At 35.9% G+C, this 26,301-nt stretch overlaps 1 protein-coding gene across 12 annotated transcripts in view; it reads right to left on the bottom strand.

Moving 5' to 3' along the window:
* The window catches only part of BLTP1 (bridge-like lipid transfer protein family member 1), a 114,713-nt gene that overhangs the window by 16,760 nt on the left and 71,652 nt on the right, over nucleotides 1-26,301 (bottom strand). For 4 of the 12 annotated variants that reach the window (XM_075751092.1, XM_075751080.1, XM_075751081.1 and 1 more), the window contains 21 exons: nucleotides 23,706-23,912; nucleotides 23,316-23,554; nucleotides 22,476-22,720; nucleotides 21,064-21,169; nucleotides 17,673-17,770; nucleotides 17,199-17,384; nucleotides 15,966-16,134; nucleotides 15,253-15,464; nucleotides 12,951-13,149; nucleotides 12,329-12,388; nucleotides 10,858-11,084; nucleotides 10,159-10,359; nucleotides 9,821-9,951; nucleotides 8,295-8,418; nucleotides 7,179-7,288; nucleotides 6,454-6,544; nucleotides 5,857-5,919; nucleotides 3,996-4,240; nucleotides 3,155-3,370; nucleotides 1,665-1,845; nucleotides 75-267 (listed from right to left, as the gene is read on the bottom strand). In XM_075751092.1, coding sequence (XP_075607207.1) covers nucleotides 75-267; nucleotides 1,665-1,845; nucleotides 3,155-3,370; nucleotides 3,996-4,240; nucleotides 5,857-5,919; nucleotides 6,454-6,544; nucleotides 7,179-7,288; nucleotides 8,295-8,418; nucleotides 9,821-9,951; nucleotides 10,159-10,359; nucleotides 10,858-11,084; nucleotides 12,329-12,388; nucleotides 12,951-13,149; nucleotides 15,253-15,464; nucleotides 15,966-16,134; nucleotides 17,199-17,384; nucleotides 17,673-17,770; nucleotides 21,064-21,169; nucleotides 22,476-22,720; nucleotides 23,316-23,554; nucleotides 23,706-23,912 — 3,503 coding nt within the window. The remainder of the gene's footprint in view (nucleotides 1-74; nucleotides 268-1,664; nucleotides 1,846-3,154; nucleotides 3,371-3,995; nucleotides 4,241-5,856; nucleotides 5,920-6,453; nucleotides 6,545-7,178; nucleotides 7,289-8,294; nucleotides 8,419-9,820; nucleotides 9,952-10,158; nucleotides 10,360-10,857; nucleotides 11,085-12,328; nucleotides 12,389-12,950; nucleotides 13,150-15,252; nucleotides 15,465-15,965; nucleotides 16,135-17,198; nucleotides 17,385-17,672; nucleotides 17,771-21,063; nucleotides 21,170-22,475; nucleotides 22,721-23,315; nucleotides 23,555-23,705; nucleotides 23,913-26,301) is intronic. The other 8 variants (XM_075751087.1, XM_075751089.1, XM_075751090.1 and 5 more) reach the window with 6 other exon arrangements.

Genomic DNA, 26,301 nt, shown 5'->3' with positions numbered 1-26,301 from the left:
AAGCTAGTAGATTACATGAAGAATAGATAGATAGATATCCATGAGAGTTTTAGAAGGTTATCATCTGTAAGTACCTGATGGGATGGGTGGGGGTTGGGGAGGAAGTAAGGTGTTAGTCTTGCTGTGGATAGTGCTAGATAAAGGAGGAGATGTGGCAGTATCTTTCATACCATACAGCTTGGACTCTTTGGAAAGGGTTCTTGGCAAAGAGGATCCTCGAGAAGTATTTGGCGATTCAGTCTTTAAAGTCTTAGAGTTGTAGTGCAACTGGAAAGCAAAGACAGATCAATTTACTTCATACAAGTAGCTCAATTTCTATACAACAGTTTGGTGTCATTCCTCCCCTTCAAAAATTGGTTTTGGTCATTCTAAGATACATTACATTTCAATTCATGTTCTACAGATATAGCTGGTGCATCTAAAGATCTGGACTCTTTATACAAAAAAATAGATAAATTAATAAAAAAATAATCAAGGAAACAGAGAAAGAGAGGAAATGAACTATTTAGGAACAATGCCTAAATCTCGCTTCTCTGCTCTGTTACATCATACACATCCTGTGCTACCAACTATTTATTCTTGTCCACATAGCTTTCTGTCTTACTGCACAGTGGAACTATTCCACTACTAAACACTGTCATACAGAAAGCTGCATTAAAAAATAGAAATAATAAAATATTCCAAGAGTTCACATCTCTTATTGTGTGCATAATGCACTATCAATGAAAATACAGAACATAACCAAAGCTGTAGAGAATGTTTAGTTATTCCTAAATTTTACTAAAAGCAACGGGCAGAACCTGAAGCACAACTGCTATCCCTGAAGATACCCTGGAATACTGGAAAATGGACACATGTAGCCCTTCCACATCGAAAGGCTAGAAAAGCCAGGCTGTTTCAAGTGAGGAGCATTTGATTTATAGCATTGCCTCAACTGAATTGCATGAAGCTTCCATGCAGCAGTGACCTATTTTTCCGGTTCTTACTCAACAGGATGTCAAGTCACAAATACAAGGAACATTTCTGTTGAGACCCTTTGTTACTAGGATATAGAAACAATGATTAAAAAAACAAGGGAGTGTACAGTTCCATGGTATTTGAGAGAACACTGTCTTAAAAACCCACAGTTTTTATACCAAGACTCTGACTGCTCTAATAAGCAATGCAGCAGACACTAAAAGTGGGCCAACTACTAAGCTGCCCTTCCCATGAATTACTGACAGAGAACAAATCTTCCTTTATTTAAAAAGGGCATACAATATAAATTGCCTGTCAGAGAAGAAAATATCCAAAACAAATGTCTAAATTTAGACACCAAAATGTTAATGGAACTGATTTCTTATAAATTTTGTAGTATCACGTACACTGTTTGTCATGGAGCATCATTTGACATAGTTCTGGTTTTGATGGTACATACAAGATATTGTTCCCCCTCCCCTTCCTCCCAAGAAAATGAGGGTTAAAACATCTGTCAGTTTTTAATGTAGTATTACAGAAATCATTATTCCTATTATAGCAGTATCTACGTAACTGAAAAAAGATTTTATCAAGGTGTTCTGTATATATGAACTTGTACACACAGTAACAATGTATTTGCTTTGAAATCATAAGTGAGCAGAGAGAAAGAACAAATGCTTCCTTGTTGAGTTATATACTCCCTTTACCTTTACATCCACCCCAGGAATATAAAACACCGTTGTTTCCACATCGCTAGATTTTGTCTGTAGAGATGATGGCACTTTCTTGCCAGCAAGTAAGTGAGTAGTAGATGCATAATTAGTTTGAAATTTCTTCTTTTTTGATGGAGACTCTTGATCCAAACTTCTGGAACTCCGATCATAGCTCCTAAAATGAATACACTGCATGTTATTAAAGCACGTTTAATACTCATTATTAAGAGTATATTTTCTAGTATTAAAAAACCTAGTGATGTCTAAACCAAGTTTGTAATATCGACTGTATAAGGAAGCATTTAAATCTCTGCTTTATACTTTGTGACCCTCTTTCTGTCTGCCCACTCTGGTTTCACCATTTTCATTATGTGATTATTTCAGGCAGTAAAATCTACAAAATTATTGTTACATCATTAGAGAAACACCTTGCAATGCTTTGTATTCTTACAGTCAAGTTCATCTACATTACCCAACATGACCTGTGAAAACTCTTTGAGATGCAGAAAACACTGCTCAATTTTCCTTTTCTGCTGTAAAGCCTGTCTTCATACAAATTCTTAAGAGATTCTTTTTCCTTCTGTATCAATTCTTAGAAAAAAGTGTCTTGGAAAGACAGAAACCAAATTGCTTTCTAATTACAGATCTCCTACGTATAATTCTCAGTAAGAAAAAGTATTTCTCATTTGTTCCTGTTTCTTACAATTAGAGTTAAAACAAGTAAATCTCATTTCTTTATACTATACTTTAAGAATTATCTTTGCTGACAAATGTTTCTTAAAATTCACCATATTATTAATAAACATATCAAATTTTAAAAAGTGGCCATTACATCCCCAATCACATACACATGAAAAAAGGAGAATTTAAAAACTGAGGATGAGATGAAACCTCATTAAGATCAGAAGTAAAGCACTTCTGTTGCCTCAGATTATAAAAAAATGCATTTTATTAAGCAAGATACATAACATCAGCATGCTTTTACACTCAAAAGTAATAGGAGCCCTCAGAGATCACGAGAAGACACACCAGGAGCCCCACTATTACTCAAACCATTACATGGATTCACTACATTGGAAAGTTACTTTTTTGGAGACTGAAAAAAAAACACAACCCCAAACAAGCGCTTTGAAAGCCTAACATTTTGTTTATGAAAGATAAAACAGGATTTAAAAAAATAAAAACAGAAGAGGCATACGCTGATTTTTGCTAAACAAATGCAACTCCTCATGCCATACTCGGCCATAACAATTGCAGCTTATGGTGAGGCTATGACGTAGTGATAATTACTACAAATAAAGTGATAGTAACAAACTAATGCATATCTCTTCTATGCTTTTCAAACAGGTCAGTGCTTAAAAGTCATTAATTATTGACCATATGGTCATAACTTAAGCAATGGAAATATCAGATGGACTTAACAGCTAAAGCAGAATAAAGTACTCATAGTTACCTTATGAAGTACAGGGTAACACGTTTCTTACCTTCGTAAACTGATGTCATCATGTTCTTGCTGAAGCATTGTAGGGTGCAATACACATTTTCCACAATCAATTTCAACCCTGATATCAAGTTCAAAGTCAATATTTCTCTCCGTGGTTGTGCCAGTCATACTTCTGTTGGTAGGTGTTGTTGGCCAGCGCTCGGTGAACAGTTGGTGGACAGCAGCGAAGCCTGTTGCTTTCTTGCGAGAGGTACTCCTGTGGATTGGGGATTAGATATTAGCATGACATGTACTTGAACAGATGGTAGAAGGCATTCTTCGACTACATCCACACTCAGTATATAATCTTTTAAGAACTCTTCTGGAAAAAGCCTTATGTGATACACAGCAATAGAATCATCCATCTTCTATTAACACATTACCAAGTATCCTTTCTTAGAACAGGGTACTAAAAGGAACTAAGCCTTTCTTAAATTGTCAATCAAAAAAAGGAACAACAAGTTATAAACAATAGTTTTAATATTTGTAAATATTTGCATTATTACATGCACTTTGTGGAGGTGTAATCACTGGATAAAACAAAGTTATGCTGTATTTGACAAATCTGTCATTTGGTCCCACTAAAACCTGCTTCGTGCCTCAGAAAACTCACTTTCCAAGTTCTTTTATTCTGTGCCAAGCCCTGAAATTTCTAACAGTTGCTTCCTTTCCAGATCAGAATTCCTCCTTCCCTCACAGTCGAGCACAACCTCCCCTGCCTTCCACATACATACTTCAGGCAAAATTCAATCCTTCATCAGTTAGAGATTTTGTAGCTTTAAAGTCAGTATTTCAAGTGTATTTTCCTAATTTCTGTGTTGCTCATAAGGACCGTTACTTACGGTGGTTTCCTACAAAAATAGGGCCTCTCTCTGTCATGGTCATCCTCCTTCTCAGAGTCCTCGCTGCTTGATGATAAGCTGTCATCCCGGCGTCCTTCTTCAGGCTGGAAGGGAATGCCGGGTGAGAAGACTACTGGAGTTTTGGGTGAACCAAATACCGAGCATGAGCCTTCACTAGTAGATGAGTAATGGGAGGGACCATCAATAGTTACAGACAAAAGGTCCATTTCTGTCTCCTCTGGAAACTGATTATAAAAAGACAAAAAGATATTAAGTTTCCACAGATATTGTTTGCATTGAGAATGCATTAGATAGCTCTGGAAATAAAAAAGCAAGAGTGCTATAAGGAACTCTCACTCCCAAGTTCCTCATAATACAGAGGCAGCAGGTGCAGAAATTGCAAGACAGATTATGAAAAAGAAAGAAATGAAAGCGTGGTAGGGAGACTTTTGCCATTGCTTAGTGATTGAGCTCAATCCGTTAGCTAAATACGTATCATGCTCTGATCAATTCACGTGATCAGAAGAAACGGAAACATTTCATTTAAATTTTAAAAATATTTTGAAAGAATAAAAGACAGCAAAAATTGTCATGAACCTTGCAGAGGGGCGAGGTACCCAGGAGTGTTAGTGAGGCGTGCATGCAGAACGCTAACACAGAATGTACGGCACCGGTTTGCAGTTCTGGGCTGTGCTCTTGGGCAAACGTGCTTTAACACGAAACAAACTTCAGGCCAAATTGCCAAAAGGGGCCTCCTGTTTCTCACTTAACGCACGCCACAAGCGCCACACGAGTAATTTTTGAACGTTAACTTCTTTAATATGCATGTGAACACGTTAGTTTAACACCAGCACTGCCTATGCAGTGTTACTATAGAGCTACACAGTCGTTATCTGCAAATTCAAATTAAAGCTTTAGTGAAGTTAAGAACTGGCATTATAATGTCACAGTAAGATTTATTTTGTTTAAATAGTCAACATTTGATATATTTGCGCTTTTGATAGCATTTTGCTATGCCAACAAAACTAACTGGGCTTATATATAACAACAACAAAGGCAGGATACCTTTTAGATATGAACATATTTAAATGTGCAAAACACATTTCTATGTTTCATTTCCACCTCTGTCTCAGAAATAAGAATTTATTTCCTGGGAGTGTCAGGTGAGTTGGAAGGGAGAAAAGGTATGGTACTATCTCTTGAGTTTTTTTGTTTGGTTGGGCTTGTTTGGTTTGGTTTTTAGTTTTGGTTGGGGTTTAAGGAAAAAAAAATAATCTTTACTAGTTTCCCTACACATGTTTTTTAAAGCAGTTAAAAACTCCACTATTTTTTCTCTGGGTATTAAGTTTTGGCACATTCCCTACTCACTATTATTTAAAAATGTCTTACTCTGCATTAAATATAGGAATTCCAACAGAAATAAGTGTGAGATGTCCTCCCACCTAGCAATTATTCTGTACTGGTGTTGACGCTTGCCATCTTGGAATAAAGTAACAGATGAAGACAGCTGCACACACACACGCTAAAATCCTCTTCTAAAGCACAGTCTCAAGGCTATACTTCCATCTTTTTACATCAGCCTTGATCAGAGTCTTCATAAATATACAAACAAAACTCCAAGAATTCATTTTACAAAAACTACCAAGCTTTAGGTCTATGTAAGGGTGTAGAAACACTCTGGAAAGTTCATGGACAACCAATTATGTTCTTTTGCTTACTTTACATATTTAGATTTAAATATTTTAAAATTTGATATACATTCTGTTTAGCTGAGTGCAAAAGAGATGAAACATCGAGGAGCAGCTCCCTGTGAGATAAATTAGTTCTCTGGCAAAGAATACTTGCTTCTTCTCAGAAATACCTGAAAATACCCTTCCCCTGGACAGCTGGATTGTTGTGCAATCCCCAAAGCTGTTTTATTCAACTTAATTAGAAGTGAAAAAAATATATAAATTAAAACAATTACAATAATCTCAGCCATGCAAAAACAACATAATAGGAACATTTTAAAAATGAGAAAACACAGCAACAAACACACCAAAGATGCAACAATCCATTTCAAAGACACAGAAGGATATATCTGTAGGGCTACAGCAAGCTAATACCCATTTCCAAAACACTAAACAGTCAAACCCAAAAAATACTAGATGATTTTTTGAACGCTTCTGATAAAAGTGAAACTACTGTACTACTATGTGTGTCAGCCTAAAAGAAATATACCATTTTCAAGTATTTTCCCTAGTATTTCAATTAGATTCTGTGTTAAGAAACCAAAATACATCTGTGTTCTACCAAAACAAATCTAGCTTCCAAAAATACATTCATAATTTAACGTGCACGCGCATATACACACAAAAACATACAAGCAATTCAGGTCTGCCTAACTATACCTATGTCATGAACTTGTGACCAAATGGCACAGGAAATATAATTATATGGCATATAAAGTAATTCTTACAGAATCCTGTATGTTGAAAGTTACTCTTGGCCCAGGAGATGCAGCATCTACACGGATATCTGGGAGGTCTTCACTGTCTCCTAGTCGAGAGCTATAAGCAAAACCAAAATACAACAGCTTGTTGAGTTTTACTATAGGATTTTATGTTCGTGCAAACAGTTAACTACAGAAATATAATACAATAAAAAAGTACAGTCAGTACTCACCATTTTGGTATGGAAAAAAGTATAAAATTATAACTGAAGTGCTGTGGGTACACGAAAAGGAAAAAGGAAGTGGAGAAGGAAGCTACACATTACTTGGTTAGTAGTCTATCGCTAGCCAATCTCTGCTTATTTCTTTATGTAAGTTTTCAATCTTGAGGCAACAAGTAGAAATTATAGGAAAATAAAGATATTCGGGATCACATAAGACAAAGCAAATTGGCAGATTATGTATTCTCTGATGCAAATGAAATTAATAGTTCTGAAAACACCCTTAAGTTGTTGTAGAAGTGGAAACAACTTCTCACTTGACTTACTATTCAGTCTGTCAAAAAAGAAGTTTCAAAAAACAAAAAAAGGTGAAAAGTTGCTTTTTAGAACATGTCTGTCTTCCAAAATGACCTGCTCCCATCCAGTTCTACCACGCAGAAATGCTGAGGACTCTGAGGGCCCAAGTCCAATGTTTCTTCTGTTACATATGCTGCTGCTGTTATCACAGATCTTAAATCCCCAGAAGCTTACCTTGTTCTGTCCATTCTCTTCAGAGGTGGTCTTCCTGATGCTGAAATACTCTTAGATCGGCTATAGCTGGGTTTGTAGCTAAGACCCCATTTGTCTTTCAAGGAGGCAGCCTAAAACAAAAATAAAATTTAAATGCAACAGTGATATCACAGAGAAAAACTCTGGCAAGCTAAAATACTATTTTACAGAGGTGTGCCAGTAAAGTAAAAAGATTTTTTGTTCCTAATAGTTAAATTGCATCTCATTATCAGCATTTGCCAGCATCTTCACCCTGGCTCTGGATACATGTTTGCTTTTCACATTTGCTGGAATCGGTAGTGCCCTGTTAGCAGGAGAACAGCAGGCCCAGAGCTAATAATCTGACTGCTTCGACATCCTTTCTAGCTACCACTACAGTAACAGAAGTACACGAGTTAAAATGAGAACACCTGAGGAAGGGCTGCAAACAAATTACTATTTGAAAGATCTTTTCATATTAATGAAGCATCCTACTTGGAGCTCATGCACTAGGACACACTGAAAATAACGTCTTGCCAGATTTGTTATCAGGGTCTGGGATAACAGCCACACGTTTGTGAATTACCAGCAACACTGCTTGGTTTCTTGTCCAGTTTCTTCTAGCATCTATCCTTAGTATCTTGGTTTTATTTTTACATCACCTAACTCTGCAATTATACTGTTTATTTATACGTAGAACACACTTATAGCAAACACACATGCCAAGTGGACTACAACTAGTATATGTGATTTGTCCCAGGCAGTTAGTATACTTGCCTCGGCATCTGCATTCATCAGTCCAATAAGAAATCATTTTAAAATCTGCTAAGAGAAGGACTAAATAACATCTTCAAATACACATTCTCTATTTCTTGTGAGTGTGCAAATAAACTCATTTACATTATAGTATCTGTGATATTTCAATTTTCCTACCATAATTATTACAAGGGAGAAAAATCTTTCCCCTCCCCTTTCGAAAACTAAACAGGTTGCTGAACTACGTGATATTCTTAACCTTCCTTTTTGCTTAGTAACATTTTCTTTGCTTTAATCAACATGCAGAAAAGAAATATACAATGCAAGTGCTATCATTTTTTAAAGCAACTTAACACTGCTCACCCTCATACTGGATCTACGTAGCTTTTTACGAACATCTCGGCGGATATCATTCACAGCCACCGACTCCAGTTGTTGATAACGCTGAATCTCTTGATTTATAGTTCCTTCACTTGCACCTAATTTTCTGGGGATAAATCATGGTTGAGTTATCTTACAAAGATTTCAAAATTTGTTGCAATGATTTTCTGTTTTCCCTGGGAATTATCCCATTTTCTCAGTTTTTCCAGTAGTTACTTATTACCAGACCGATTTAGCTGCAGAAGATTGATGATATAACTTTTTGTCAGGTATAATATTTTGTCCTTGAGAGGACTCGTAGATTTTAAGGTCTCTATCTCCAAGTGAATCAGCAGAGCAGACCGAGGAGGTAGAACAAACTAGCATGCAAGGAGACGCTCCAAAACCAGTGCTACCATGATGCTAACTACGGTGGAGAATAAGAACGGCTGTCCAGCAACTCTCTCATTTCAAAAAGCCCTAGTTGTAACAACTAGATTAAGGACCTCCTATACACTTTCAATCACATGACAGCTATTTACTTAAAAACAAACATAATGGACAAATGTGAGGATCTCCAGCAGGATGAAGAAAAATCCTTCTGCTGTAAGCCTTCTGCAGCAGATTACCTTCTGCATAAAAAACACACTCCTAAATAATTTTTAAAACTCTGTAAAGCAGCCTCTATTTTGAAAGAATCACAGTTTACTGAAGCATTCATAAATTGAGAAAAGGCAGGCACAAAACATAATTTTCATTCTTGAACTCATGTTAGAAGAAACATTTAACCGAAAATCCAAAGTTCAGTTACAACTGCCCTCTGAATGATGACAGCAATTTTATTCCAAATACAAGCAGTGAAATATGTCTCCTCTTCATTATTTAACACATAATTACCAAACTCTGTATTCCCATCCCAGACAGATCCATTTATAGCAAGTCTATGTTAAGGAAGGGGGGGGGAAAAAAAGGCAAGCCAAACAGACTATGACCATGAAAATTATTAATAAAATTCACAGAAGTTCAAATGAAATTTATGAAATTTGAAATAATTCTTTCTTCAAGGTTTTCTCAAGTACAGCGTAGGAGATTTAATTTTAAAATATCACCTACAAGATGCAAAAATAGTCGATTTAAATATTTTTCTTCTTTCAGTGAAAGAGACTAAGCTTATTACAGTTATAAAGTAATACATTTTGTTAAAGTAATCACCATGATAATAAATCAAGATGGAACTATGATTTTCAATCAATAGGAAATTGATTATAATTAGCCATTGTAATGCAGAACCAGAAAGAATACATACTAATTTGACACTTGGGGAAGAACTTGAGAAATTTGAGTGAGTACTTGCATATATTGGGGTTTTTTATGGAATCCAAAAGTACGATTTTTTTATTTTTAAATAAAGACAACGATTTCCACCTGACCACCACAATGCCACAAGACTTGTGGTAAGAACAGAAAAGAAAAAAAAAGTCAGCTGTTACTCCCAAACTTTGTGCAAGTTAAAGCAAAACCCAACTTACTTTAAATCATCAATAACTTTAGCTTGCTCATTGAGTTCTCTAATATCAACTAAACGTTTCATAAATTTTCTTCCTCGCTGTTCTCCAGTTTGGATACTAGAAGCTCCCTGTCGTCGGTGATCAACAATCTCCTATTTAAAGTAAACAATTAATTAATGCCCTCATCAAAAATTGGACATTAGTGTGATTTAACACTAGGCAAAGTAAATTTCACACCATAAAATTTGGACTAGTGCATGCAAAAGAATCAGTTTCATCTCAAGAGGCAGCTGATTGGATTTTTTTTCCAGTGATCCAAACCCCATCATTCAATTAGACACACGGTAACTACTACATACATGTCCCCATGAGCAGGATCTGCCTGCTTTCATTTGTGATCTGCTAGACTGAAGAGAATCACACTTCGCTGACCCCAATAGATATTCTACAGGAACAGAGTATCGATGGTTTGGGGGGCTCAAACCCAGCAGGTGATTTACAATCCGCTGCCCAAATGTTAGCTTGCGTGCATCGCCACATAATGAACCTCCACCTGATTTCTAAACAACAAACAGGCACATTAGTCTTCTGGGATAATGTTTTCCCTGTTGGCTATTTAAGATAGCTATTCAAGAACATCTGTTAAAATGTTTTGATGTGAAATCAAAGAACAACGTCAGCAGCATATTGCGTAGAAGTACCGAAAAATAATTTTTTCTAATTTGCTCATGTTTGTAACTTATTCTTTTGTTAAGAAAACTATCTACAGCCACAGCTTTTCCAATTCAGGCACCTAAAGTTAGGTATTGTGTCTCCACATTTTCAAATCTAGACCAGTATTTCCACATAACACCAGGAGAAATATGATCTATGATTTCTTGCCTTTGAAATACAGAGTTAGAAAACTAATACACAAACTTTTCTGATTTGCAACAAGAGTTCTATGAGCTATAAGTAGCAGCACACTGGACTCAACTCAAGACTAAGATCTTTCCATTTGACTGAAGACTTTGTCACACCTTTTCCAATTAGCAGCACTTTTAAGTTGATTCACTTACCGCATGTATAGTGGGAGACATAGTGTCAACTTCATCCTCATCTGAAAGGTCTGCTATGTTTACAGAGTTGAGGTCAGCAATATCATCAATATCTTCTTCTCCTGTCAAGGTTGTGAGGGTGTTGCCTAAAGCATTCAATCTTTTCCCAATGTTTGGATCCATGTGGACATCGATACCACACATCTTCCATAACACATTCAGTGTCCAGGTTCCAGCACTACTACTTTCTATATTAAAAAAAAAAGTTTCAGCAGTTTTTCCTCTTTTAAAAAATCCCCCCTACTGACTTACATATTAGTTAGCCAAGGCAATGTTTATCAGTTAGAAAGAACAGTCTTTTCTGCCCACTCTGAGGAAAACACATTCCACAACTGAAATGCTTGCGGGAAGTACTTCACAGCTACGAAGTTACTATTTCTTTAACAAGTGATGTACACAGACAAACTTAACGAAAATATGCTCCCTTCAGCCAAGCTGATGACCAGGAGAAAGCACCTCAAACTTCAGCTCTTACAATTGCAGCCAAGTATACTATTCCAGAACAGGTTTTCTAACAGCAAGAAACCTAAAGGACCTCTATCTGCATGTAAAAGTGCTGAACTATTTACAGTTTCAAGTCTTGAATAATGATGCCGGAAGATGTTATAATATGGGTGTGATGTGCCTGCTGAAGATCCTGTCTTGCAAGGATTTTTCTAGTGAGTGCCACCTTTCAGCATCAAAATACAGAACTTGCTTTAAGCAGAACTACACAAGATACTATTTTTCCTTCTAAATGGATTCATCCTGGTTTTCACCATTCACAATTCCACGTGGGGTAAATTTTTAATAGTTGCAGCATGTGTTTCATTTTTATATCTCCTTAGAACAAAAAAGCAAGCAGGGGACAATGAGCAAAACTATGGGGAGAGGAGACAGCATAGATGCAGCATTTGGGCAAAGAGATAAAGAAGCAAGCAGCATGTACGATGACCAAGACTGAGATCACCAAGTATTTTTGAGGCCTCTGGAGAGCATCCAAACAACTCAGTACTAGAGACTGAGAAGAAAGGGAGTTTGGGAAGAGTGGAAGCCGTCTCTGGAAAAGATGAGGGAAGAATTTGAGCTCAGGATGCAAAGTCTCAGCGTTAGAAGGACTAGAAGATTTAGCAGTCTGTAGGACAGGAAGCAGAGGACAACCTTGCTGGTATAAAGGACTATTCTCCAACCTAGGAACAAATATATATACACCAAGTGTTTTCCTATAAGTAAAAATCTAAAACCAGTGTCGCTGATGTGACTCAAAACCTGGAATAACTTGAAAAGATGGAGCAGATAAAAACATTGAGGAGTTTTACCAGGAAAACGAGATACTAAACAAAACAAAAAACCAAACTACCAATTAAATTACAACACAGTTAAAGGATTTAAATTTCCTATTTTATGAATGCTTTATTTATATAGAACTTAATTTATTAAAAAAGTGTATTACCTGCTGCAGCCTGTCCTGTTGTCCTAGAACATACTTCATAGGTACCATCTGGCACAACACCTATAGGAAGCACATACACTGATTAGGCAAGCGGTCAAAAGTGGCTTTAGACCAGCCCTTCCAAATTGTACCTCAGTCTCTTGCCCTCCACAATTGAAGCATGAGTGGTGCTGGACAGGAGGTTTAGTTTTAATTCCCATTGAATGTCTTTTCTTATTTAGTAAAGCGAGTCTACTTGGTAACATCCAAGTTTATATTAATTGAAAATTCCATATAAATTCTAGAATCTTCAGCATAATGAAAGATTATATATATAAAAAGCATCTGTATTAAACTATTAAAAGCTTACTGGGATCTTATGAAATTATATAAAAGCAACACATCCAACTCTTCCAATGAGCTTAAATGATTACAATGAAACATATAGCAACAAACTTTATTAATAAAGGAAAACAACAAAGGAATACAACCTTTTAGATCCATATTATTTTGCTTTCAAAAGGCCAGAGTATTTTCTTTATCTTATTGGGGAAAGTTCAGAAGCTTTAAAAGTCACAGGAAAGGGTAAAAGTGGATTTATATCTGAAATACTATCGTCCAGTATGAAATCACACCCACTTACATGCATTCATGACAAGATCTCCTCTTATTTCTGGTTTCCAGTCATCCCAACTTGTCTCAAAGCCATCAGCAAAGCGGATACAGAAGTTTTTAAAGTGACCTTTGCTAACTAAAGACTCTGAGGAGCAGGCAGTGATTAATGTGCTTTCAATAGTCAGGACTAAAGCAGAGCCAGTGTCAAGATCTGCAGAGTGGTTAGACTGGAAAATAAAATCAAAGAGAGAATTTACTGGGCATTGCAATGTCAAAGTGATACTGTACACACATTAAATGCTATTTGTCCTCCCCTGTTAGAAAACTGATCCCCTTCTCGTATCTCCTCATGTTTTTTCTTCTCTGCAGAAAGTTTCAAAAGCATCACATCTGTCAATACAATGCCTTGCATTGCTGTTTTCTAAATGCAACACCTACATTGTAAATATTAGGGCACCAGGAGTCAAGCTCATCTGGAAAAGGAAAGAAAATCCATGTTTGATCAAGGACTAGACGATTGAGAGCTATGAACGACAGGGCACCATAACCACAGAACACAAGCTGGGATTGATTCTTTTCTCCAAGTAGGGTTGCACATGAGTTGATTGAGCAATGATGAAAAGTAGCTTTAATTGTTATGTGATTTTTTGGGGGCTTATTTTGATATCTACAGTTATGCAGTCTTAAATACATAGATTGACTGATTATTTTCCAGCCCTTTATATATGAAGGTCTATAGTTTTGTTTACCTGCAAAAAAGCCCACATATTGCCCTTTATAAAGCTAAACTTCTTTTGATGCAGTATAAGTATTGTAAACGTACTATTCTATGTACAGCTTAAGACTTCATAAGCCAGAATGTATTTTTTCGGAGTTTACTATCATTTGTAACATGTAAGAGCATAAAATGCCATCTGCTTTGTCCATAGCTGCCAGATAGAAAATTCACAATCAAAATGTTATGTCATTATAACTTATTATTATTATTATTGTTGTTAGCCTCATTATTCCTTTACATTTCTACATATTATGACTATTTCCTTCTATAGCACTAGAATGATTCATTCCTGTTCTGGAATTATTCCCCATTAAGAATACTCCCAGTTCAACATAGGAACAACCTCTGAATCCAAGGTTTTCTCTCAAAGCCATCTAACATTATCTGTCCTAATAATGCTCCACTGGTTTGTGTATTTTTTAAATTGCTGTAAACTGGCAATGTAATATTTTCAATTTTATATTTAAGAAGTGCAGATCACACCTTATATATGAGGAGACAGGCATAACTGCAGTCATTTCTAAGAAAGGAGGAACAGAGGGAATACAGAGCTGCACAGAATTGTTTCTTAATTAAGAATAAACACAGAGGTTTTCAAGAAAGCTAGGTCCACCAACATAGGTACTTTCCTATCAATTTGAAGAAAGAATGAATGCGCAGAGCTAAAAGTCAAATTGGGGAACATGTTGGATCATGCTGCATTGGTTGACAAGAAACTCAGCAAACTGCACAGCCAGTGAAGGAGCTGCCTGGCCAGAAAGCATTACCCTGGGAACGCATTACTGAGCCATATATCATTAAACTTAAGACTCAAAGGTATTCCAGAAACGTAATGCAGTGCATGCTCCCTTACAGAACAAGCTGCATTAACACACTGCATAATGCACTGCGTAGACATTACTTTAATACAGAAACTCATTATCTGTGCATTAAAGAGTACATCATCCTGCGTAATGTATAAGACTTACCCTGCACTGCACTGATAAACTTTTTGTCTATTACTGCATTTGAAGTATCTATCTTTAACCCAGTCTGAGTTCTTAAATAAAAGTAACTGTTTCAAAAACATATCTATATCTATGTATCTCAGATAGTTATTCATACTCTCATTCCTTGGTTTAATTAAACAAGTAAGAGGCAGAACACCATGTTAAAGCCAACAGTTTTCAGAGATTTTCTTTTTCTATCTATAGTGATATGAAAAATAAAAGATTAACTAGAATTTGTGACAGAAACTGTCAAGAAGATATGTTCCATCTGAAACATTTCCAAGGACTTTCCACAGTGCTGAGCTCAAACGTGGTGGAAACAAGAATCCATTATGTTTCCCTAAAACGTGCACACCAACTGACACATGCATAACCTAGTTGTTCTATAAATGAAACGCCATTTCTATTACAAGCAATGTCACTACTGGAATTATCAGCATCCTATGACTTTTGTGTTGGTGTGATGAAAAATTACATTTATGGACATAAAAGCCGTGTATCACATACAAATGGTCATTTCAACAGACTACTAATAGTCACGTTGCTTCAGACATTTTGATTACCTGAGGTGTGTTTGTGATGGGCAGGCAAATTCCTAAGTCATTGACAGTCAGCTGAAGAAAGAGGGTTCCAAAAGCCTGCGCAGAGGTTTGTTGGATTCCAGGCAGCATATCTACTACTTCTTTTGTGGCCATATGAATATCTTTATGTAAAGCCATTCTCTGTTCATTCCAGTTGTCATACGCAGCCTTGTAGTTCAGCCAAAATAGCACAGCTTTATGAAGAAACAAGAAATGCTTAATTGAAATCACACACACACAAAATATTCACTAAATGAAGTTGTTGTTTTTTTTTTTTTTTTTTCATTTTCACTGTTTCTCCATTACTTTACAAGAGCGGATATACAACAACGGACACACACACGCACACATTCAGGGTGTAGTGAAGATGCTCACGTTGCAAAGAACAAGATGGGCAAAGCCAATCATTTAGTGTTGTAGTTAACACATTAAAATACAGAAAGTGATGCTGTTCTCAGCATAATTCATTTGTGAAGACTTACAAAAGCAACTTCCTCCAAACAATCTGAAAACTGATCACCTCAGCAAATGGAATTTTTGGTGTTAGGAATTAATGTAGTAAATCTCCTAAATTTCTTCGCTACCTAATATTTTGATTTAACATGAAATATACTAAATCTTGAATATTCAAGCCTCTTTGGAAAAAAAAAAGCTTCCTCAGTACGAAGACAAATTTGTAGCAAACATCTCAATACCTCTATCAAAGGCCACAGGCTGAGCAAAAACAATTGGTCTGTTCAAAGTAATAAGCACAGCTTCTCTATCTGATGAGCCACTGATTTCTTCTCGGAGAGCATTTCTTAATCCAATTCTTGTCTTGAAATAGGCAACTTGATGAAAGTCAGAGCCAGCTTCTTCATAAACCTTGAAATGTTTAAAAAATGGGAAAGGGGAGGGGTTTGCAGCAGGGAGGAGTACAGGGACCGGGAAAAATAATCAAATTACTGCTTTTGGCAAAATGTAAAATTACAAGAAGTAGTAAAGATGTCTCCTTTCCCCTTTTTCTCTTCTAGCCAAAGCTAATATCCTTTGAGGATATTAAATTTTCTTACATTAAATTCTGATTGTGTTATTTTCCTTATTTACCATAAAATATTAATTAAAATAACTATTTATATATCCAGATCCTCTATTGTGACAGTACATTTATAGGTTCTAAGACTTGTATTTGTTTGTTTCTAGGCATCACAAAATATTTTCCTATCATAGAATTAATGATTCCAAGTAACAGTGGGTTTAAGAACCCAAGAGATACAACTGTCAAACTAATACAGACAAACTAGGTCAAAATGTAGGTCTAGTCAAGTTTGGATCTTGTCTGATATTATTTCATTCATGTAACCTAAAACTAATAGCAATATAAAAAAAATACATTAATTTGACTCAGTAGCAAGGCCCATTACTGTTGAAAAAGGCTCATAAGTTTTAAATATCAGTAGCATAAAAAAAAATAAAACAGCCCATACTTCACTCCTATCTTTTATGTATGTACGCTGGCCTTTATAATGAAGATTTGCTAATTCTTCTGAAAAGTTATCTCCAGTCCCATCTTGACTCAAATAAGACAATTTATTTTGAATTACTATTTAACAAAATACAAGAGCATATTCATGAAATTTCATGTGAAATTTCCACAACTGTGTGCTGCAGGATGGTTAAACTTTTATTAAAAAAAAAACCAACAAAAACCCAAAAAACCACACAAACAAAAAACTCCCAGAAAATAAGTGAAAAAAACAACCACCAAAAAAAACTCCAAACTCAAAAAAAATCCCATCACCATCCCCAGCCCCCCTACACTTTACACCCACTCTACAGCCAGATCACAAAAAAACTCCCAGCAGAGTAAGACAGCCTCTTGGCTTGGTTATGTATTTTTTAATCACACAGTATTAAGAACACCACATGCAAAGATGTTGAGCACTAACCTGATGTTTAACAATCTGTCCCAGCGCCAGATTTAAATCCACTTGGCATTTCCCAAACAGTTTGAGGTAGCTGCTACTTCCAGGCATCGCTTTGGTTTGCAGTCTGTTTGAGAGTTCAAGTTCTATCAATCCAGTTTCAAATCTCACAGCTCGCATTGAGGGAGTTGTAGCTGTCACTTGAATTCCCTAACGAATAAGGAAGGTACAAAGTTATTAGGATCTGGTTCAGAGACATAAAAGAGAAGGGAAAAGCCCCCCAAAAAACAACAAAAAAAAACCCTTTTCACTGTGCAGCAAAGAGTACATAATCATTTTTCACAATGCAATGCTGCTAAGCTATTTTAAAAGATTACAGGAATCAAACTCAAGGTCTTTTTCTTCACGCAGAGTATTCCTGATTCGATAACTGTTGAGGTAAAAACCTGAAAAACATTAACAGCATTTAGGACCACTGTTCTGTCATCATAAGATTACCTTAAACTGTAGGCTCAATGAGTAAAGAAGAATTTTTGGTTTTTCTCCATCAGTTGTGCCATCATGTTCATTCCAAAGAGGTATTGGCTGCTCCCCTCCTGTACACATTAAATATACACATTCAAAGTTTTAATAAAGAAAACATTTTAAAACAGACATAAAAAAGGTAACAGTGAATTAAGCCTCATTTTAAACAGTTGAAGATTTACAAAAACAAAACATAGATTGAAGATGGAAGACATTGGTGCAGATTCAGCTTGTTACAGATAGTTAATAGCTCTCTACTAAGAATGGAGGCAGACAGTCATGTTCCTCCCTCCTGGGAAACTTTCCACAGAAAGGCTCAAAGCCTGTAAGAAGTAACACCTAGCTTTCAAAAAGACATTCTTTGTCTCCTGCACCAATGTATCTCCTAATTATCTGACAGTAAAAATTAAACACTTGACCAAATGCTGTGCAAATTGCATGGAAAGAGCAACTGAAATTATATGAGTATTTTTCAATGACAGGAAGAAAGAATATTCTGTGGTTATTTTATTTTTGTGTTTACTTCCTCATCCTGGCACCTTTCATCCTAAGTTATGTATCCCCATAGGCCCTAACCTGAAGGAGCAATCTTGTCTTAAATTCTGAATGAGATTTGATCTGTATTCAATCTTAGTCTACAGGAAGGGCTTGTCAGTAGAAAAGGCTAAGCCATTCATTCATTCTCTCCATATATTTCAACTCTTCTAATTAAAGTTATTTGGTAATAAAAATATGCAGTTAAAACATATTAACTGATAAAAAACCCCACAAAAAAACCCAGTAAATTTTTATCACACTATTTTGTATCTGGATGTTTTTCTTCTCCAAATAGTCTTAATAACCACCACCTCTTTTTGTTGTGGGTCCATCTCCCCTAATATTCTTAACTAGGATTATGTAAAGCTACAATGGTAATCTAAGGGTTCTGAGCGAGAGGACTAACTCATTTTCATATATTCTCCACATGCACATTAGAGGCTATTTTTGCAATGGCATTGCTTCATGAAGTTTGTAAAGCATTTTCCAGTTAAAAAAAGCAAAAAGAAAGAAAAGAGAGATTACCTTCAAATAAAATTTTTCCATCTACCCTCTTACTTAAGGGAGCATAATTATCTTGAATAAAACTAAATTAGAAGTTGGATTTGAATCTTTACATAAACCAGTGCAAAAAGTTGTAAGAGTTTGAAAGCAGACACCAGCTGTCTTTAAATCAACAGTGCCCTCAACTTGCCGATGGAATTCTTATGAACTGCTCTGTTCATTAAAGAGCTTTTAATCTGTGCAACTTCACCTGAAGTAAATGGTACTTACCTAGTTTTAATATAAGGATAATATGCAATCAGTATTTTAGCACAACAGAAACCATAATTAGAAGAAACACTTTAGTGTATTACATTCATTGGAATTTAAGCCACGTAAATGGCTGCAAGCCAGAAGGACAACAGCTATTTTCTGCCCCTATTTTTCCTCTGCGTTCCATACCCAGACCCATGGATTGCTGGCACCTGACCACGTTCCTGCTGAACGACCACAACATGGAAGGTAGCGGCCACATTTCAAAAACCACCAGGCTACTACTTGCCACGCAAATTTACAGTCCAGAAAAGCAAAGAACCAGCAATGGTAATAAATTCCTCACATAAAAACAGAGGAGAGATCAAACTCTAGAGACTGAGAAATGCCGTAGAAGAAATCTAATCTAGGTTTCCCATTTTACCACTTTATGCACCTCTATAAAAATTTTCTAATAGAATGACAGCTGTTGAAGGTTTATTCTTCCCCTAAGTGTTCTCTTACTACCCAATGCTAATATATTTTGCCTGGAACAAATATCAGAGTGTTTAAAATTTGTTTCTTCTTACCCTTTAGGGATTCTGACATTTTCCATTTTCTCCACTGCATCTTCTACCTCCCCTGTGGGCACGTCATTTGGAGCTCCACATTTCTTCTATGTATATTTGTATGCATGAATACATATACACACAGAGGTATATGAAAGGAGCATGTGGATGCACACACAGACACTCCTTTCAGTTACAACTTTTTAGTTTATCTTTCCTCATGATGTTTCCAACTATTAATGAATCTTTCCACTAAAAATTAGCTATATTTCTATAATAGCCTTTTAGGATAACTCAATAAGTGTTAAAATCAAACTACTTGAAATTTCACCTGCTTTTCAATATTTATTCTCATTTGTTATCTTGTAACATTCTCTCAAACATATATCCTTCTTCCTCTAAAAACTAATAAAATTCATATTCTGTTTATTTTACTTTTTTGACTTTATTATTTCTTATTAGAAATTTATTCTTATTTCTTATTAATTATTGCTTTACCTTTTCTAATTTAGTGTTTATCCCCATCTGCCAATTCTTATTCTGACTTAAACACTTCTACAGTTCTTTGCTTGTTTACTTTCCTGTTCATCTCCTCATTGTCATGTAACATCCACAGTAAATTATATTCCCGTTTTTTTTTTTTAAACTACCAGACAATAACTAATGTGTCAAACAAAGCTTCCAGTCCTTACATTTCCCCTCAGACTAGTCACATATCAGAAAAAATAGTTTCATTTTGTACTATTTTTTCCAGCATGTAGGGCTGTAGAACTTGTTTGCTGAGTGAAATATCAATGCGTGGCACAAGTTATCAGCTTTTTTGTTTGCTTTCAGTTCTGAAACACAGACCAAGTCTCTAACATAAAGTAGAAAGTGAGTGGATCTATTTTTAAATGCTGCGCAAACTGCGATTCCGTCAAAGTTTGTTATGTAAGCAAATGAAAAAGTTTTGTAACTTTGACTGTCTATTCAAACCGATGAGCACGCAATTCAGTGTGCAATTTTCATTGCATACTGCAAAAGAGACAGCACCGAGTGATAATAGCCAAATATCTTTCTCATACATTTCTGAAACACATTATCGGCAAAGAATCAAAGAGCTAGGAATCAGGAGAAACTAAGTACTATCAATATTGACACTATTTTCCCTGGACACAGCTGTTTTCCTTTAAAAGGATATGCTGACCTTATTTTACAAAATACAGTATCACGATCTGCATTTTACAACTGAAGAAGTGCATACAGAAAGTAACCCAGCCAAGGTCACATCAGAGACAGACTCAGAGGCTAGTGCCCAGAATGACAAACTATTCTGCTTCCCAATAAAACGTCTTGTTTCTGATAGAGCTACAAAGATTTCCAGAGCCTCCGTTATATTACTTCAAACTCCAGCTCTGCTGCTTGGAGCACTAGATGTGAAATGATGGTGTCTGTGAAATAAAGAGCCACTCCAGAGAACTATATAATGTTGCCATCAAACAAGGTTTAAGGATCTTGAAGTTGGTTTTAAGTGTTCTGCTTACCTGAAACCTTCTGTATGACTTCATTTACTTCCTTCATAAACACTTTTTGCACAAATACTAAATGATTTAAAAGATCAGTTGTGAGATTATGTTCGAAGGAACCAACCTGCAGAAATAGAAAATTTTAGAACAAAGCTTTAAAACAGTAACCGTAACTACATTTTTCAAAACAATGCTTTTTTAGTTTTCAGGCATATCTTCAAGTCAAATTATATTGTTATTGGCATAAGAAAAGAACATCAAATAGTTTGCATTGAAATTTTTTTGCTGTGAATGCCTATCAGAAAACTGAAGGATATACACCATTGTGTGAAAAAGTTTGTTCTCCTGCTGAAGTTTAGCTTAGACAATAAAATGCAGGGCTTGCTTAAGGTTCATGGAAGCATGTGAAATGCTACTTAACTCCACATAGTAAATCATTATCAGAACAAAACGGAAATGAGCTGTCAACCTTTAGAAGTGCATTATCCTAGTTACTATTCTAGTTATTCTAGTTCTTTGCCATTAAGATTTTTTTAAACAAAATTAAGATACAGATATTTTCTAAAACTACTCGGACTTGGCTTTTGCCTTTGCCAAACAGCCCCTCTCTCTGGCTTTACACGCTGAACAAATTCAAAAGACCCTAAGGTCTTTCTTCAGCCAGGAAATAACTCAAATGGGTAGAACAAAAAGCAGCACCTAATTAAACTTCTATAAACATGCAAACATCAGAAGTCTCAATTACAAACACGCTAGACTATTTTTATGACTAAAGAAATACAGTTAGTAGAAAAGCCTCAGTCTTCCCCACCAGATAGGTTTCTTTTAAGCAGCATCACTTCTGTGACAACTAACTGGAAATTGGTACGCAAATAGAACTTTGAGTAGAACGTACTGTGTCAAACAGAAAATTTTATATCCTTTACTAAGGTTATATATAGCTTCTACCTATGGAGCTGTCTAATAATAAACAAATAAAACAGTTATAAAACAATAAAATTGTTTTTACTTTTTTGTATTTTTTTGCAAAATACACATTATCTGATGTGTTAACATAAGTTTTCAGTTTAAAATTACCCTTTGAATCATCAGCATAATATGCTTTTGTCTACTCCACTGATGAGAAATACTGTCATTCCAAAAAAAGTTTCTAAACAAGTTTTCCTTATTTATTTGCAGAAAATGATATATTCAAAATCCTCCAATATAGTGGTCTTGACTGCTTAATATGTTGGCTGTTCATCAGACCAAGGACTAAGTAAGTTTTATTTCAGTGCCACGCAATTACAAATGCTATATTTGGACCAAGCTGTAGACCTGAGAGTTCTTGAGTAGGCAGATTATTAAAATAACATGAAGATGCACACACAGAAACATAACAGAATAGAAATAACAAGTTATCAAAGATGACTATCATCTTCAACACCTACTTCAGCCACACAACGTAAGTAGTTCCCCTGTAGATAGTAGCCTTGCTTAGCAGGTAGCTCATCTATGCTCCAAATTTGGTCTGAGTAAGTATCATGTTCTTCCATGATGTATTTGCCAGACATAGTGACAGGAGGAAGGTTGAGACTCGCCGAAGGAGGAATGGTAGACATGTCAGTAGCAGAGACTTTTGAAGTGAAGCGCAATCTATGACTTGGAAGCTCAAAATTAAATCTAGTTTGGGCACCTGTAAAAAGACGACGGGGAAAGAAGAGGTATAAATTGGCAAAACAATCCTTTATTTATCCTTAAATTTAAGACCACTTTTGGAATTTTTGAAAAAAGTAAAATCTTTAAAACGTTATTGAAGTGCACAGACCTCTAGAGCTATAAATATGCATCCGTATGATTGTAGGTTTTCTTAATTTTTTAAAGCAAATGAAGATTTCTCTGTAATTAGATAGAGAAGGGAGACATACAAACCACCTCATCTGTATTGAGGCCCTATAAAAGTATTCTCAAGTAGCCCTATGAATCAGAATTTAATTAATCAAGGAGCATAAACTGATGGTAGCAGTCAGAGGGAAGCTTCCTGAGATGGAGCTGTATATGAACATATACATGGCTTCATCTGCTCTTGTATTTTGCCGCTGGCAATTGTGTATAACAACAGTGTAAATTCTCTGTATGGCCCCATCAGACTGAAGTCCACATTAAAAAAAAATAAGCCAATAGCAACAGATTCAAAGCTCTAATTCAACAGAAACATCGAGTCCTCTTGGATGCTTCTAGCAATGCCGAATTAAAGCCATAATGTTTTTAAAGTTTCAGAGAACTGATACCTGTCATTCCATGACTCCTCATTCTTCCCATCTTATATTCAGCCTTTAGAGAGGGCAAGAGTGCTGCTCCAATAGCTATACCATCTATCATGGCACTGAATTTAAGAACTATTGGCTTCTTTTCTAAGCCTTCTGGCAGCTGTGGAAATTCATTTGTTTCAACAGGTGTTTGATTAATACTTGTTGGAGTCTTCTCAGAGGGCAAAGGAGTCACAACATCTTCTTTGGTGGGCTGGGGCCTATTTACCACAACAAACATCAGAAAATACTTTTGGTTATTCTGACACGATATAAGACTAGCCCTACTCTCCCACATACGTTCCAAGTGGCACAAGCCATAACTGGATGGCAACCAGCGGCATTCGGAAGCGCCGTGCAAAGAGCACTTACGCAGTCGACGGTTGCCTGATGAGATCTGAAATCTGCTTGGACAGCTGGTGAGAACTGCGCACCATCATGCTGTGCAGCGTGGCAGGGTGCTGAGGAATGTTGATGCTGATGGCTCCAACTTTGACCACAGCAGCGTTGTTTGTTTTCAACCCTCTCTGGGCACTGTACAGGGCCTGGGATTTGGCAATACTGCATTTCACGACCGTTCTAACAGGAAAGGAAATGGGATTTATTTGCACGTCTTTCAAAACAGTTACAGTTTTATGTCAAAATGGGGTTTTAAGTGTTAGCTGAATTTTAAAGTATCCATGTAAATGATTTTGTTTATCAACTACATACACATTCCTTTGTCTTTCACTTTACACACACGGATGCACTACATGCCACAAACAACTACACTACAGAGAACTCTAAGTCATGCATTGCAAAAATACCTGTTAAACTGTTATTCTTGCAAAATGTAAGATTGTTTGAGTTTATGCACACTAAGCTGCACATACACAGACAAATTTTCACACATAGAAACAAATAAGAGCCTTCCATTTTAACTGCTTTTCACAAATTGCCTTGAATCATCCTTTTCATATGAAGACTTAGTAAAATCTGATTTTGGCATCCAAAAAGGTCAATGGAGGAAATACTCACTTAGCAATAAATACAGAGCAAGTGATAAATGGGCTTGTGAATTAATAGTGACATTCAACTGACACATACTATTCCAAAATCTGAAGTCTAAACTTTATTTTAATGTTCAGGAGGATACAGTTCACAATGGTTACCCAAGATAAAAATAAAACTGCACAAAGCTGACAGTTTTTGATGTCAGAATGAAATTTTGGCATATCAGAATTCACTAAGCTCCTATTAAAAAAGATACATGAGGTAACACCTTTATGTTTCTCATCTAAGGTCAATTACTGGAGGGTTACCCAATGGAGTATATTATGTAGCCAGCACAGAATATTACGCCTCAGGAGAAAGACATATAGTTGTGAAGATGCAGTACATTAGCTAAAATGTCTGAAAAATAGACTCTATAAAATCGCAACATTCAATGAAAGTTTCTCAAATACTAAATTTTATGGAGCATAACTAAAATACTTTTGTATCATGATTTAAATTGTTCTGTAGACAGTTTGGTTTCATGGTGAAAGCTGCAGTGTTCTATGAATTCTACTCCGTAAGTAATGTTCCTTCTGTGAAGCCCTAACACAGGGCTCCTTATTCTGATGTTAAAATACCAGCTAGCCCAAAGCAACCCACGTGTGGAAATTAAAAAAAAAAAAAAAAAAAAAAAGAAGACATCATCCTTCTGCTGATAATGAAGAAATACAACACACTATAATGCAACCGCAGGCCTATCAACAGCAGATTAATTTACTGAAGCTCTAGAAACGTTTTCATGGCTACGTAAGAGCTGCAAGTGACCTAAAGCAGTTATGGATTAATATTTTAGGGTAGACCGTCAAGTAGACATGATTTCAAAATATTTGAAGAATTTACACAAATGTGAATTAAGATTTGTTTCCTCCTTCATAAGTATTTAAAAAAAACCATTATACAAATAAACATTACTTAAGAAAAGGGCAGACTTATTTAAATCCACCTCTTTAAAAGAAAAAAAACCACCTGTGATTATTCCTGTGTTAATGTTTGCTTATTTCCCACTCTCTTCCTGCTACCATTCTGACTGAACTATTGTGAAGCCAATCAGGAATACATTTCCCCCTGATCTATAACACAAAATACTACTACATTAGCTATTCAAGCACCACAAGAACAACTTTCTACTTAGTGGAAGTTGCAAGATCTCTTCCTGACCTGTACCAGACAATTTAGTCTCAACCTATCTTTGTGTAGAAATTACAAGTAAGTGTAGTTGGAGTTGAAGTCTGTACTGAATTTACAATCAATTCTGACCACATGAATTCATATTATTTTAAGCACTTCCTGAAAATAAATACACCAATATAGCTGTCACAGGAGAATCAGATTTCAGCAAGATTAACTGTGTTTCTCTGCTAAAGTATTTCCACATTTCATGCAACGCATGAATTTCACGTCACTTCTCTGGTCTACAAAAAGCCTACTTCCATGAGGGAATGAAATGCAGAACAACTGTGTGGCTATACATTTATTTGGAATGAGCACTACACTATGCATCTGCAGTTTGCTTACCCATGGTGATATGCCTATAACTGATCTGGTTGAATACTATTAAAATCATTAATCAATATTGAAGTTATATACCAGTAATGCATTCAGAAGTAATTCTATGTTCTCACATCAATTCCATCAATAATTACTCTCCAGACAAACTTGTGAACAAAGTTTTTGTCCCACTACAGAACTGGCTACAAGGCCACTGCTCAACCTAACAGATTTTTGGGAATATTAAAAGAGGAAGAACAATGTCAGCAGAAGGCCTGTAACAAACACAAGAACTACCACACTGAGTCAAATGAAACTTCAGGCAGCAGCACATACTTGGGACATAAAGTGATCCTTCTCTTAATTCCAGCCATCAGGTGGTTACTTTTTGAGCCAGAAGCTATATTATGTTCATGACTCACCACCTATCCTACATGGATTTGTT

The sequence above is a fragment of the Balearica regulorum genome, chromosome 4, assembly GCF_011004875.1.
Source record: "Balearica regulorum gibbericeps isolate bBalReg1 chromosome 4, bBalReg1.pri, whole genome shotgun sequence".
Classification (NCBI taxonomy): domain Eukaryota; kingdom Metazoa; phylum Chordata; class Aves; order Gruiformes; family Gruidae; genus Balearica; species Balearica regulorum.
This window is presented reverse-complemented; position numbering and strand designations above follow the sequence as displayed.